Below are 15,154 nucleotides of genomic sequence, written 5' to 3'. Positions count from 1 at the left end.
TCTCTCTGTGATTATGTAATGTGTGTGTGTGTGTGTGTGTGTGTGTGTGTGTGCTGTGAACCTGAGATTTTTTTTCTACCTTGGACTTATGAGAGCTGGATTTTAAATTGGCTTAGAGATAAATGGGTGCTTATAAGTTGAGTACACCTAAGCTTGCTAAAAATACGTTAATCCGGAAGCTTTTCCATTCACATGATTTAAATAAATCTTTGATAAATAAACTGATTTATAAATTGTTGGTAAAACAAAAATGAAGTCTTCAGAGTGGTCAGCATATACTTTCATCTGGGTTTGCTGCTTTGTGTAGGTTTGACACAAAAGGAAGCCTAAAACTATGAAAGGCATCTGTTCGCATAGTTCTTCGATAAATGAGGCTAATATAATATCATTAGCTTAATTAAAGCTAACATATCTCTTGTTGTCAATATTTTTCCTTCGGTTCTTCTAGACAGGGTTTCTGTGTGTAGCCTTGGCTGTCCTGGACTCCATTTGTAGACCAGGGAGTCCTCGAATTCACAGCGATCCACCTGCCCTTGCCTCCCTGAGTGCTGGGGTTACAGGGTGCACCACCACTCCTGGCTGCTGTCAATGTTAAGTACAATTCAAAGCTGACTTTTTCTCTGTTAAATGTTTAAGATCACACAGATTTGGAATTATGTACAGACAATATGCAAATATGTCCACTGCTCTTTGAGCAAATTCTTAGGGTGTTTCTTTGACAGAGAAAGGGAGGAGGAGTGGATCTGTGGGAGAGGAGACAGGCAGGAGCTGGGAGGAGTGGAGGGAGGGAGGAGTGGTGGAGATGTATTGAGAACAAACAAAACAACAACAAAAGATGACACTTACACTAGACTGATATCTCAGTTGTCATAAGCAATTTAGAGTTAATAGCTAAAAACAAATAAATTAGGTAAAGGTAAATAAATGCTTAATTTTGATTTCTCGATGTAATGTGATCTCATAATGTAATACATTATGCTGTATGGAATTAATTGACACTCATGTGATGTCCAAATCATTTCTGAATAGCTTAAAATGCCGATACATCAATTGCTCTATAAGAAAACAGGTTTCTGGATATTCTAAAATGTTTCCTCGGCTGGTGAGATGGCTCAGTGGTAAAGGTGCTCACTGGCCAGCCTGAACACCTGGGTCTGATCCTTGGAACTCACATGGTGGAAGGAGAGACTCCTACAGGTTGTCCTCCAAGCTTTACCATTTGTGTGTGTGAATGCGCACTCCTACATGCATGCAGAAGCACACACACAATAAATGTTTTTAAGAGTCTCGTAAAGTATAAGCCGGGAACGGTGGCATAGGGCTAAAATCTGAACACTTGGGAAGGCAGAGGCAGGCGGATCTCTGTGAATTCGAGGCCAGCCTGCTCTACAAAGCGAGCCCAGCACAGCCAAGACTACACAGAGAAACCCTGTCTCGAAAAACCAAACAAAACAAAAAGTCTCATAAAGTATGTGTACGGGGTATACAGTCAAATATTTTAGTTCATAGGTCAGCTTTTTAGTTCAGTAGAAATTAAAACGAGTAAGAGTAAAAAAGTCTTGGTCATAGGTGATTTTATATGCAAAGGATACCAGAGAAAAAGAGTATGAGAAAGAATTTTGTAGCAGGAATAAGGACTAAAGCAGTCCATAGACTTCTGAAGAACAAACATTACATGTGAACTTTGAGTGTCAATAGGTGGGCTGTCATTAAAACATTGATGAGTTTCCCTAAAATACAACATTGACATTCAAACATAAAACCAGAGTCTAACCCACAGCGTTAAAACAAAACGAAACACCGAATTTCTAGAAGTATTGATCCGATTAATACAAACTTTCAAGAAGTTATTTTTAGTTCTGAATTGTTTCCTTAACGTTTCAACCATTTTCTACCTGCATCTTTCCCTGCCCTGAAGTTTCTCTTTAAGTTCTCCACTAACGTGGAGACCAACTCTCGAATTTTCAGTCAGCTCTGGTGATCCCTCCCTCCCAATTCAGACTCTGCTGTTGTCGCTGGATGCTAAAATTGTTTGTTTTAAAGGCCCAGAATGAAGGTTTTACTTTGGGGCTTTCCCTGAGATCTTTGACCCCTGTGTAACCGGACAATTCCGTGTTCGGGGCACTGATGTTGGTTTGCTTCCTCTGCAGCACGCTGCACAAATGCAGTTTGTATGTGCTCCTCCAGATCTAACCATCCCCGCACCTGTCCACCCGGCCTCTTCAAAGCTTTTTAAAATATCTTCAAGATACAACCACTTTATGGATTCTTTTTCTCTTTTCATAACTTCTCTTGGAAACAGAAATCTTGTGTTTTACAAGACAATTTGTTTGTATATGTATGTGTTGTGTCTTTTTTTGTTTTTTATTATGTAGGAAAACAGCTTTTAAAAATATTTGTTGTTTTGAGACAGGGTCTCTCTCTACACAGACCTGGCTGTCCTGGAACTCACATTGTAGACTAGGCTGGCCTGGAACTCAGAGCTCTGCCTGCCTCTGCCTCTTAAGTGCTGGGATCAAAGGTGTGTGCCACCAGATTTTATGTCTTATTTGAAACGTTGTTAGCGCTTTGATATTTTTCTAGATTTAAGAATACTTTCTTTCATTTCATTCTATTTTTCTTGATGCGCTCTTTTGTTGGACTTCCAAGCACTGTCTGAGCCACTCCTAGCCTTTCAGGGGCCTCCTCTAAAGGCAGCAGGGAACTGAACCCTGGACTCCCAGAGTCAGGGCCAGGAGCCTTATCAACTGCACTGTCCAAGCCTTCTAAAAAAACTTTCTTAAGCTCTCTACAGCTTATAGCAATTTGACAAAACACACTTTTATAAGCAACAGTGGAAGCATTTCCTTTTTGGGTCCTCCAAAATTTAGGAGGGATCTCTAGATATTTCTATTTTCTTCTGATCCTGTGATTGTTTTGCCCAGAGTTAGTAAAATGTCTTCTCATATAAGTTATCTTTAAGCTGAATGACACATTTTAAATTGTACGTAGGATTCTGGCTTTGAGGTCCCTACCTGTACAATTAACAAGTTAAAGTAGCAGACCGAGGGATCAGGGGATTAGGAAATCCAGTTACATCTAGTTTCTGCCTCTGTTTGGCTTTCGTGCTTCAAGGTTCCTATGTCTGAGATTATTTATATGAGAATCACTTTTCTAATCGTATCGGTGTAAGTCAAATTTGATAAAATAAAACTCACCTAACAAGTCTTATCAGTGTAACTAGAAGAATTACATCTAATGAAAAATGAAGTGTTGTTATCATACTATAACTGTTCACTACCTTTTAATTCCTTTGTCTACCTATAGATTAGACTAGATTTGAAATTCTCTTTATTTTCCCTAATGTCTCAATACAACTTTCAATTATTAAGGTCAATAATTACTCCTTTCTAAAGCTCTACGAGCTAGAGTTGGACTCTCTGATGTAAATTTCAAATACAGACTCTTTAAAATGTTCTGATGGTACAGGCAAAGGCAGAAATGCAAAAGAGGATGAAAAACTACAGTCAGAATAAGACTGTATCACAAGAATCTGACCCTTTGGTTTTTCCTTGCTTGTGAGAAGGATGATGATGTAGTTAGTTACACATACAGACAACAGCCATTGGCTAATTTGACAGAATCTGACCCAAGAAACCTTTTATCCGGCAAGTAACTTTGGAAACATTGCCAAGACAAGTTTTTGCTCCAAATTTCACAAGTGGCCCTTTTCAATGATACCTCTTTAATTATGGGATGTTAAGTGGTAAAAGTGCTCTAGACCAACTATTGGTTGAATGAGGAGAAGTGTGTTATTGCCAAGACTACGTGCTGTTTCTGGGTTTCTCCTCAGGAGACTTAAAACCCAGCTTCACAAACAATGGAGTGGCTAAGTTACCATAGTAAGTCCCACAAACAGTGGACAGCTGACTTCTTTGACTTTACCTTCAAGCTTAGGTTTGCCTACCATGCCTCCTAACACTGCTCTACTCAGATCTGTGCCTTGCTCAGCTACTATGAGAGAAGCTTCATCCTGCAGCAGATGGGAACAATACAGACTCATAGACTGTATGCAGAAAGGGAGACCTTGAAGCAGCTCTAAAGGGATGTCTCCATCAAATCCCTCCCCTCGGGGCTCAGGAAATTGCAGAAGGGGAGGTGGGAGAGTGTTAGGGCCCGAGAGGCCTTCTAGAAAACAACAGGACTGGCACATACATGAACTCACAGAGACTGTGTCAGCACGCAGTCTGACTGTATGGGTTTACTCCAGACGGTTGTGGTCCTAGAGCTAAAAGGAGACAGGAGCACATGCCTTCATTCCTAACCCAGAAGCTGTCTCCAATTGACAGCCACTTGCAAATTAAAAGTTAGTTTTAGGTTTCTCCAGGGAGTCTCACTGAGGAAACAAAGTGTCCTTAAGGGCAGCCCCTTAAGGGTTCATGCCCAGCAGTAGATGGACAACACAAAATGAACTCAATAGCTTCTTTGGAGGCTGATCTTGGGTTGTCTCCTCTGTTAAGTTAGGATTTTTTTCTAACCTTGTAGAGCCTTTGCATATCTATTATGGTTTCCAGTTTTGTGGATTCCTGTGTGTGTGCAAAAGTATGTGTCTCTGCATCTATATGCGTTTCTTGTGTTTTTTCTTTGGCTCTTTTTCTTGTTTACCTTTTTATCTTTTTATCTTTTTCTTGTTTTTACCTATTCTATTTTATTTTACTATATTTTATTAAAAAATAATAAACCTTTCTCCATTAAAAAACACAAAAGCTGAGGTTGTCATATTATTGTTAACAATACTTTGAATTACTTATTTTAAAATTGTCCCTGCTGCCTGTCAAGTGTGGATAGATGCTCAGCTCCTGACAAAATGGCAGTCGGGCCAGTGCTTTGAGATAATAGCCAGTACCTGATGAGATGGAGCTTAGAGACAAAGTGCAGGGGACCAGTACTGAGAGCTTTAGCCTCTCATTTAACCTTGGTTAAATATGACTGAACTGGTCTTGACACTGATGTCCTGCTGTTAATGTCTTTTCCGCAACAGCCAACCAACTCACCTATGGGTAAAGCCAATCAGTACAGCCCTCTCAGAATCAAGGGTTACAATGTTAGCTGCATGTTGGTTGGTCAGCAATGATTTTGATGAATATTCTTGATCAAAGAGAAAAATATAAAAATTAACAGTTAAAGGATGAAATAATTCTTGTCATATCCAAGAAATAACTGGATCCAGAAGGTAATGAAGGGATGTGGGGAGTCACTAATGCTTGCTTCTCTAAAATAAACACTTTTTAAATTTTTTATTCAAGACAGAGTTTTTCTGCATAACCACCCTGGCTGTCCTGGAACACACTCTGTAGACCAGGCTGGCCTCGAACTCACAGAGATCCACCTGCCTCTGCCTCCTGAGTGCTGAGATTAAAGGTGTTCACCACCACTGCCCAGCTGACAAATACTTTTTAAGGACTTTCCAAAGACCCCAGAGATATTTCTTCTGTTATGCTTTCCAATGTATGTCTACAGCAAAGTTTACCTTTTCTTTTCTTTTCTTTTTTTTTTTTTTTTTTTTTTTGAGACAGTGTAATACTATATAACCCTGGCTAGCCTGGAACCAGAGGTCTGCCCACCTTTGCCTCCAAAGTTCTGGGATTAAAGGTGTGTACCACCTCCTACCCACAGTTTCTCTCTATGGGTCCCCAAGATCGAAACAATCCATCTAAGACACTCTGAACAGAATACCTGTCCAGCATGTGTGCCAGTGAGCTGCCAGTGAGCTGCTGCCAGCTTCTGCCTCTGATTCCTAAAACCAATGAACTTTTTGTGGAAGCAGCTTATGATTTGTTTCTTTTTTGTCTTTGAAATCTACCCCTTGTCTCCACTTCCTTGAATACATTAACAGTTTTCCAGGGCATATGGATTCTCATTGCAATGATTTGCTACTGTTAAATAAATATTAATCTCTCTCCACTTGTACTTTGGATTGAAATCAACTGTGCAGTCCTGGCCTCCTCCATATTAACAGACCTCTCCCAAACATGGTAAGGCAGGGTAGCTGGTCATGCTGTTTTGCTGAATTATGGCATGTTGAGGGAAACACAGAGAGTCCAGCATCTATCTCCTGGGCTTTCTGTGCTCTTGGATGTATGGTTTACTTTATTTGGTTCTGACTGGCTACCAGAAATAGCGTGATGACGCTGAGACCTAGTGAAACATCTATCATTCACGTTTTTGCCTCTGTTTCTAGTGGGGAGCTGTGACACTCACATTTTCAGTTATAGGGTCCTGGGACAGATGATCTCAACCCATGAAATTCGGTCCTCTGTCAGGGGTATGTTCCTCACATCCCAGTTTTACCAAGTTCCCCACAGGTTGGATATGTGAACAGAGAGCCTCAAGCAGACTTTTCCCTCCACAGAGGCATGGCCTGGGACATGCTTCTGCTTAGGAGGGGACAATGAGATGAGGCTTCAGAGATAGACATCACATCAGAAACATCTGCAGTCTGATAAACCCAGTGCCAAGAACATAGACACTCTTGGCTCAGGGGATCCAGCTTCCCACGCTTCCTAGCACTTGCTCAGGCAGAGTTCACCTGTGTTCCGTTTTATGCTCGTGTTCTGCCCGTGCTCACAGTGTCCCTGTGCCAGTGAAGTATTTATACTCATAGCACACCTGTGACATACATGTGCTCATGATCCTTGGGTTCAATCTCTATCTTTTCTCAGGGTCCATTTGTGCTTAGCAGCAGCCTGGCTGTACTGCAGCTACACTGTGACGTAGACATCATTTCCCCAGCCAAAACTGGGGATAAGTGTGTGCACGTCTAGCGAGTACCTCTGTGCAGCTAGAACTTTGCATCAATTGTGTTGTTGTGTCTCCCACACTGTAGAACAACACTACAGTCCACAAAGGTCCACCATGTGGGTGGCTGTTTGCCAGGAGGGCCCCAAGTGTGTTAGGGAGGTCGTGTGTGGCCTGCCTCGGTTTCTTTAACCCCCCCCCCCCCCGTTGGCAGTGCAGAGCGTCCTCACGCCACTGGCAGAAAGCTGGGTTTTGCTGACTTTGACTGTTATTCCTTTTCCTCCATTATGGGGCCAGTACAAACCAGCAGTTACAGAACCATCATAGTCATAGGCGAGGCATCCCAAGGATGTATCTTTTAGGGTATGAAATGACTAAAAACACTGGAGAGGGGCCGTAGGACACGGGCAGGCCTGGGAATAGGATTTAGGACAGCCCTGCAGCTTGGACGGGGCAGTAGGAAGGAAAGAACCCATCTCAGGCTCAGGGCTATTGTAGGCCCTGCTTTGAGGATTGCCGGAAGGTGGGTGGGAGGGAGGCAGGAAAGGGTAGAGTGGGAAAGAAAGGAGGAAAGAAGAATAGAGGGAGGGAAGGATAAAAATTGAGGAAGGATGGGTAGGCCATGAGCATTAGAATATTAATGTTCTATCTCTATCCCAGCCTCCCCTAAATACCTAATTTCTTGTTTTGTTGATAATGTCTGCTCCATTTGGCTCATGGATGACCCATTTCTTTAAAAGGAAGCAAAGTGAAGACCAAGATAATCCCGCAGATTATTCTATTCAGGTCGCTGGGTGGGAGCTTGTTTATGACAAATAAGTATAAGAGGATTGTAACATCCTCCTGCCCAGCCTTCCCGCTTGGCCAGGGAAGGCATGACTGCCTGGGGGGGGGGGGGGGAACCTGCCAGGAGGGGACCTTCTTGGCTCTGGGATTCCCCCACTGGATGTGACTGACCTATGCAGCAGGTGCCTGGAAGAGAAACAGAGCAGGCATGGGGAGGAAGACTGTCTCCAGCCCTTCTGTAGAGCAACCTAATCCCTAGCGTACACTTTTGACCCCTCTCTGAGCCCTCCACAGCTGTCATCACCCCGTATCTAGTGGCATCTCACTCAGCATGCCCATACCCTCAATGCCTTCCATCCATAGGAGCTTTGCACTAGATTTCCTGCCTTAGCCACCAGCTTCCACGAAAGTCTCTGTCAGTAAGGTCATTCCCATCCTGCCCCCTGAATCTCTTTTCACTCCATTCCCACCCTCTCCTGGATCCCAGATTCCCTGCCTCTAGGACCAGTGTGGTTCCCTTTGTGAGTAAAACTGCTTCTGCCATGTCCAGGTGTGTGTGGCATCTGGCCTCTGTAGCAGCCCGGACCCCTTCAGAGCCCTATTCAGATGATAGTCACCCAGGGAAGCCTGTTCACCCCTGTTCACTGGTAGTTGCCCTCACAGCCCTTACCATGAAGGAAGGAGGCCTGACCCCCAGATACAGAACCTTTGCCAAGGCCAGAGGCTGAATCTCGAAAGCCTCCGGAAGAACATCTCTTAAATAGTATTTCTGCAGCAGTTAGGCAGCGGTGTGAACGTTCCACGTGGGGAGGAAAGGAGAGACCCTTTAGGCTCCCTTGAAGCTCCCTCTCTCCCCCCTTCTTTTAAACTGGAAATGTGAAAGACTAGGTCCAGGGAGGGAAAGACGGGAAGCTAGGCCATGTGACCAGATGGGACAGGGAAGGGTGAGCTGAAGAACCCTGGCCAGGGCCCTGACATCCCTGAGGACTTTCCGGATGCTGAGGCACAGCATACCCCTGCACCTTAGCTGGAGGACACTCACCTCCGCCACATCCTGCACGTTCACCATCTTCTTGGTCTGGGCCACATGGCCCACCACGCCAATGTCCAGAGGGAAGACGATCTCGGAGTCAGGGGGCACCAGGCAATCCTCCAGGAGGCTGTCGGGCTGCACGCTGAAGAGCCGTGTGTAAAGTTCCGCTGTGCCATTGCGTTGGCGGTACATGAAGAGGCTGCAGCGGTCTGCGTGCAGGATGGTGCAGAGGCGCCGCAGGATCTTGAAGACCACGCGTTCCATGTTGACGCTCTCTTGCATGTCCTGCACCAGTTCAAACAGCGCGGCACTCTCTTCCACCTGGCACAGCTCCTGCAGGCTGTCGCAGCCCACCAACGGGCCGTCGTCCCAGACCCCCGCCACATTCTCAGGGCTTAGCTTCTTCCCAAAATACTGCTGGGCAAAGGTGGGGTTCCCATCTAGGAAGCTGCGTACCTGGTCCTCACTGAGGCTCATGGTGTCCCTGCTGCTGTGCCCAGGGCTTTCCCCACTCCCAGGGACACATGGATTCTGCAAACACTGTTGTCAGCAAAGTCTTTCTTAGTGATGATTAGGGAGCCCCGGGGAGGCCGCTGACTCACACCGCAGAAGTGGCCTGTCCTCTCTCACCTCAGAGGCCTGCAATCCTAGCTCCCCTGGAAAAACTGGATATTTAGAATCGGGGTTTGGGATAAAGCTAGGGGGGCTTCCTGACTAGTGAAGGCAAACGGGCAGTTAAGGGAAGGTGTGTCACTTTTGGCGAAACAGGCCCCGAGACTGGTAATTACACAAACACAGACCCTGACTCTTTGCTTGGGGAGCTGCCGAAGGATTTGGGGTGGTCCGAGGAAAAGTCCCTGATTTCCGGGGCTCAGGTACCCTGGGAAGGAGGTGGCCATAGGCCTTTCAGGGCTGTCGCTGACTTCTGAGGCAGGGAGTGCAAGGAAGAAAGGCAGATGCGGAGGTAGAGGTGTTAGGCAGACTGCTCCTGGAGTCCTCCGTTAGAAGTCGCTCCCCGTGTTTCTCCTTGATCTTTACCTGCTGTGGAGGACACAGCTTGGAGTAAGGTTCCTCTGCAGCCAGGTGCCTGTCAACAGCAGGAGGGTTCAAGCTCAATAGCTGTGGGCTATAAACCTTTCATTTTGGATGTCATCAGGCCCCTGGACCCACAGAGTTGTCTCTCCAAACCCTGTCTCTTTTCTGGACTAGCTCCTCCCTAGCTTTGGGGTCCATAAAGTTCATGTGACCCGTTGGAATTGCTCAGTGTTGTGTGACCCAAATGGGTTGGAGAAGTGTTTTGTTTGTTTGTTTGTTTGTTTTTACTTCCTTGAACACAGAAACTTACTCCAGGTACATTTCTTTGTGTTGCTGTTGCTAGATTCTTTTTTGTTTGTTTGTTTTCAAGTCAAGGTTTCTCTGTGTAGTCTTGGCTCTCCTGGATGCACTGTGTGTTGCTAGATTCTTGTTCTGCATCAGTCTGCAGCTGCCCCATGAGCACTGCTTTACAAAGCTGCAAACCTGTGTTTCGGTGCATCCAGATGACAGTAGCTGCCCAGGCGCTGGCTTCTGTGGCAGTCATGATTTGATGACAAAAAAGAGTGGTTCCGATTCAGTTCTAGTGTCCAGGTGCCCTGCTGCAGGCCAGACCTGCGCACTAAGCGCTAAGCATACTGCAGAGGTGATGGGTGTGTTGCACAGGTGTGCTTGCCTGAGCGTGAGAACATGTGAGTGCCGAAGGACAGAGGGAGACATAGTACTCTGTCCTGTGTGTGAGCCAGCCTGCAGCACCCAACCTGACCTCAGCGATGAGACTGGATTAATTGGAAGGATTTCTGGGCCTCATTCCAGGTGAGACCAGAACTCAAACCTCAGGCCTCCAGGGACCACCTGGGAGCTTCCTCACTCTGCCTCTTCCACATATCCTTTCCATCAGGGTGTAGTGTTTGCGTGCAATTTTGGCTTTTTTGCATCAGCTGACAAGGTGTGTGCTTGGTGTACACGTGATTAATTATTTCTCAGCGTCAAACCAGGGAAATTTCTCACTGGCTTTGTGCTGGCACCTGCGGGTTTCAGGCAGGACAGCTGACTAACTGCACAGCTGTGTGGCTGCATTGGGTCTAGCTGAGTGTAACAGGGCCCTTTACCCACAAATCCTTGTCTCTGCTGAGTCACGTACATCTTCCTCTCAGGAGTCTGCTTCGAGGTCTCTCTCTTTTCCCAAAAACAGTGAATTCTGCCTGGGGACTCGGGAGAGAGACTTTGGGAAGAGGCCGGTGTGTGGACAGACATGGCAGTGCTGGAGTTGAGGCTCAGAGCAGCAGGCCACCTGCTTGGCATCTAGTCCTGTTGTGGCTTGGGATGGACCCGGCATGTTATCTCTGTTAGAGGACCTCTGTTAGAGGTCCCCTTGTTTCACTTTGAGACCCACGGTCCTGCTCCGGGGCCACAGAAATGCTCTACAGTTGTGAGAACTTTGGAGGCAACCACAGGAAGGAGCAGAATAAAGGGTCACAGGACAAATTCAGGTTGGAGCTCACTCACTGAAACCCTAACCCATCCAACATCCAATTATGGTGCTACCACGGAACCTGTAGGCATGCTGGTTAAGGGGTGTCAGGAACTCAACAATCCCCACAGATGGCCTAGGCCCATGTTGTTAGGAGCTCTGCATGAATGTCCGAAGGTAATGGCACTGTACGGATTGTCCCGTTCTCACCTCACATTCTCAAACATCCACTAGTGATGCCTTGGGGTGGATTCAGTGAAGTCATAACCACACACTGTGGGTTACACCTGTGAGACACATCTGCAAGACACCTGTGAGCTGCACCCCGTGAAGTGCACCTGTGAGACACATCTGTAAGACACCTGTGAGCTGCACCCCATGAGATACACCTGTGAGCTGCACCCCGTGAGATACACCTGTGAGCTGGCCCTGTAGGACACAGGTAGGCTCCAGAGGTCATTGGACTTGCCAGGTGACTTCTCTGCAGATGCAGCTGGGGGGTGCTTGAGGGGAAGTGGGACTGCTCCATTTACCAGTCTCCTATTAATTTTGCCTCATCATAATGTGGAATTTTAAAATGAGTCACACATCCTGGGAGTAATTTAGAACAGGAATGTGTCATCCCCAGCTGTTACGGGAAGAGAATCTGGCTTCTTGTACCAAATTGTGGAAAGGATACAATTAGACAAGGAGCAGTATGTTCTGGAATAAAAATTAACCAGTCAGAAAAAAACGGCAAGAGATAGAAGTGGGAGTTAGAGCTCACAGTCAGAATTTCATCCTGCCTGTGAGCAGAGGAACAGATACGTACATCTCAGAAAGAAAGACCTGGACAGACGGAACACCTAGGCCTTCTGTGGGAACAAGATGGGCAGACCCTCAGCTAGGCTTCTTTTTAAGACAAAAACCAGTGTGGCCTCCAGCTCAAGACACCCCTAATTGCTAGGATTACAGGCATGTGCCACCATGCCCAGCTCAAACTAGGGCTTCTTGTTTTATGTTTCCAGCTAACAATGACCTTGCATAGATATTCTCTGAGTAAGGAATGATGGCCCCTCCGATGAGTCTCCTCCTGAGTCTGGCCAAGATGTGCTTGTGAGTGAGGGGCCGTCCCTCAGGCAGGAGGCATAATGAGTGTTTTCTGCCATTCTTGTCCAAGGGGAGCTTGGGAGCCAAGATGGGCTCCTTGGCATCTGGCAGTGTGTGCCTGCCTCAGCATCTAGAAACTTACTCTGTGCACACACATTTATACTTTTTTTTTCCTTAGAGAGCTTCTCAATGTTTCCCCTGTGGGACCCCTTCATCCGTTTGCTTTGTTTTTATCTGAAGCTCTGGGCCACAGTGTTAGGATTTCCAACTTAACATCCACAAACTGCCCCTGGTCAACACAGGTGTATTATAGAGTTCCACAGATGTGTTCAGAACCGCTCACTGGCCAGTGGCTAAGGCCGAGGGGAGCTGCCTGGTGAGTGGCTCATGGGGTTCATTCTGTTCCGAACAGCTGAAGTCCCAGAGGTGTCAGGGGAGCAGGAGGCATCACCCCTAAGGAGAGGAGCCGCTCCTCTGGCTTCTTGTGCTAGAAACCAGCTGGGGCGGAGGCGTGGATGTCCAGGCAGCTAAGGCAGGGCTAAAGTGAGCCGAGAGGGTCGATCCTCATGTTAAGTGATGGATGATGCTGACCCTGCGTGGCACGGCTCATCCACAAGTTTATCTGACTTCACGGCTTCCTGGGTTTTGACCCACTGTTTTTCAAAGCAACCTGTTTGTTCTCAGTCTTGGTGTCAGGTACAGCAATGATTAGCACTCAGTGGAGTGGGGGTGGCCACCAGGATGTTAGGTCATGCCCTAACTCTTCACATAGGTCTTGAAGAAGGCTCCCAAATGATTCAGTCTCTTACTTCCTTTTCTGATGGCTTGAGCTTTTGGGAGTCTTTGTGAATACCCCAGGGCATTACAGATTCTCCTATGGACAGGGCAGCATGGCTGAGGCCTGTGCATCCAGCAAGGCTCCTCAGGCAGGCCACAGAGGTGCCATCCTGGGAAATGGAACAAAGCTTTCTGTAGCGGAGTCCTTGAAAGTACAGAAAGGGGCCTGAGTTCAGCAAAGAGATCCTAAAAGGACGTTTGCAAGGTTCCCATGCCGCGAGTAGTCCATTTATGACAGCAGTAAGCAGGAGAGACAGGCAGACCAAAATAAAGCCTCCAGTTTTGATGGGCACAGACCAAGAAGCAGATGCCCCAGGAACTAACCTCAATGCTGTGATCTGTGCAGATGATGGTGAATGCCTCTAAGCACAGTTTGGATGGTGGAACCAAGGCCTGGGGATAGACAGGAGGTTTCAGGTTCACATTTGATTCTTGGCCCCACGCATGTTGGAAGGAGGCATCCAGAAGGAACTTGGAACAGAGAAGCAGAAGTTGTTTCAACTTTGCAATTCAGAGGTTTTGCAGTTATAACCATCACTATACATTTAGAGGCTTTGAATACAGTGGTATTTTGTTGTTGTTTTGCTTTTTGGTTTTTAAAGAAGACACATGGTCATTTAAACTTGGAGCCAACAATAAGTTCATTTGCAATGTTAAAGACTGTTAATGAGCTTGGCATCTGAGAGAGCACAGCTCCAGGAGCTGTGGTGCAGACAGCTGTCAAAAGCTCCTTTGTCGTGAGGACCTACAAATGAGCACACAGTGGAATTTGTCCATCTGAAGTAGAGCCCCTTTGTGGGGTCTCCAGGAAGGCTCTCCCTTTTCTAGCATGCCCAATTGGCCATTGAGGTCAAGGATTGCCTTTTGAACTAAAACAAAAATTGTTGTGGCAAAATACACACGATGAAGTTTTTAATCATATTTGAGTGTGCAGTTCAGCAGGTTAGGAGCATTGTGGCTGGGCGTGGTGGCACCTGACTTTGATAGCGCTAGATCCCTCGTTTCAGTAGCACCACAGAGATATCTGTCCTTTTGTGTCTAGCTTAGTTCACTCAGCACAATATTCTCACATGCACGCTGCAGTTGGTGTCAGAATCTCATTTCTGTTTCACTGCCGAATAGTATTCCGTGCTGTGGATGGGACACATTTTCCCCTCCTTTATCCTTTCATGGGTATTTGGGCTGCCTCCACACTGTAGCTGCTGTGAACACCGCCACATAAACTTGGGTGTCCAGGTATACCGGTGAAGGAACAGTTTATTGACGCAGAATTTTATTGCTTTCCTGCGAATGCCACAGAGTATTTTCCCTCATCTGTTTTGACAAGATATATCCAATTAAGTTAGGAGAAACGGCAGGCTTTAAGAATAGCTTTGGAGCCCAGCACGGTGGCAAACGCCTGTAATCCCAGCACTCAGGGAAGCAGAGGAAGGTGGATCTCTGTGAGTTTGATGTCAGCCTGGTCTACAAAGCAAGTCCAGGACAGCTAAGGCTACACAGAGAAACCCTGTCTCCAAAACAAAACAAATTGAAAAAATATTGCTGGCGTCTTGAAAAACTAACGAAACAAAACAAAAAAGAAAAAAATAAAGGAAAAGAATAGTGTTGGAATCCAAGTAGTTAACATCAAGTGGAGTGGGATAGTGGGGGAGGGAGGAGAGGATACTGAGCTGGGAAGATCAAAGTCAATGAAACAGAAAAAGAAGACAGGAACTTCTTACTATAGGATAACTTTGGCCCAGCAGGCCCACCAAGGAGACAACACAGAACACAGAGCAGAGGAGTCCCCAGGAACAACAGCCCAATGTATGTTCGTGTGTGTGTGTGTGTGTGTGTGTGTGTGTGTGTGTGTGTGTTTGACAGTGACATCTTATGAGGGGATGAGTAAAAGCAATGAGGTGTGTGTGGGAGCTGGACGCCTCTCAAGACACTGACTTGGAGAGGTAGGTGAGCTGTCCATTGTGTCGGTGGCTGTCGTGTTTGAATGAGAATGGCCTTCACAAGCTTCACACTGGGGGAAAGAATTCACCGCCGGACCTCTGGACACCCGAGTTTGCCGGGCGCTCACCAGCGAGTCAGCAAAGAAGCTGCTGCTGTCTATCACACCACTCCAGCCACCACAGCTG

At 46.4% G+C, this 15,154-nt stretch overlaps 1 protein-coding gene across 5 annotated transcripts in view; it reads right to left on the bottom strand.

Annotated features, from left to right (window-relative positions):
* The window catches only part of Pde6b (phosphodiesterase 6B), a 57,080-nt gene that overhangs the window by 29,939 nt on the left and 11,987 nt on the right, over positions 1–15,154 (bottom strand). For 4 of the 5 annotated variants that reach the window (XM_060381110.1, XM_060381109.1, XM_060381111.1 and 1 more), the window contains exon 3: positions 8,606–9,683. In XM_060381110.1, the coding sequence (XP_060237093.1) occupies positions 8,606–9,073 (468 nt within the window). In that variant the 5' untranslated portion in view covers positions 9,074–9,683. Of the gene's footprint in view, positions 1–8,605; positions 13,500–15,154 lie in introns of all 5 variants that reach the window. The other variant, XM_060381108.1, reaches the window with a different exon arrangement.

The sequence above is a fragment of the Meriones unguiculatus genome, chromosome 3 (genome assembly GCF_030254825.1).
Source record: "Meriones unguiculatus strain TT.TT164.6M chromosome 3, Bangor_MerUng_6.1, whole genome shotgun sequence".
In the NCBI taxonomy this organism is placed as follows: domain Eukaryota; kingdom Metazoa; phylum Chordata; class Mammalia; order Rodentia; family Muridae; genus Meriones; species Meriones unguiculatus.
This window is presented reverse-complemented; position numbering and strand designations above follow the sequence as displayed.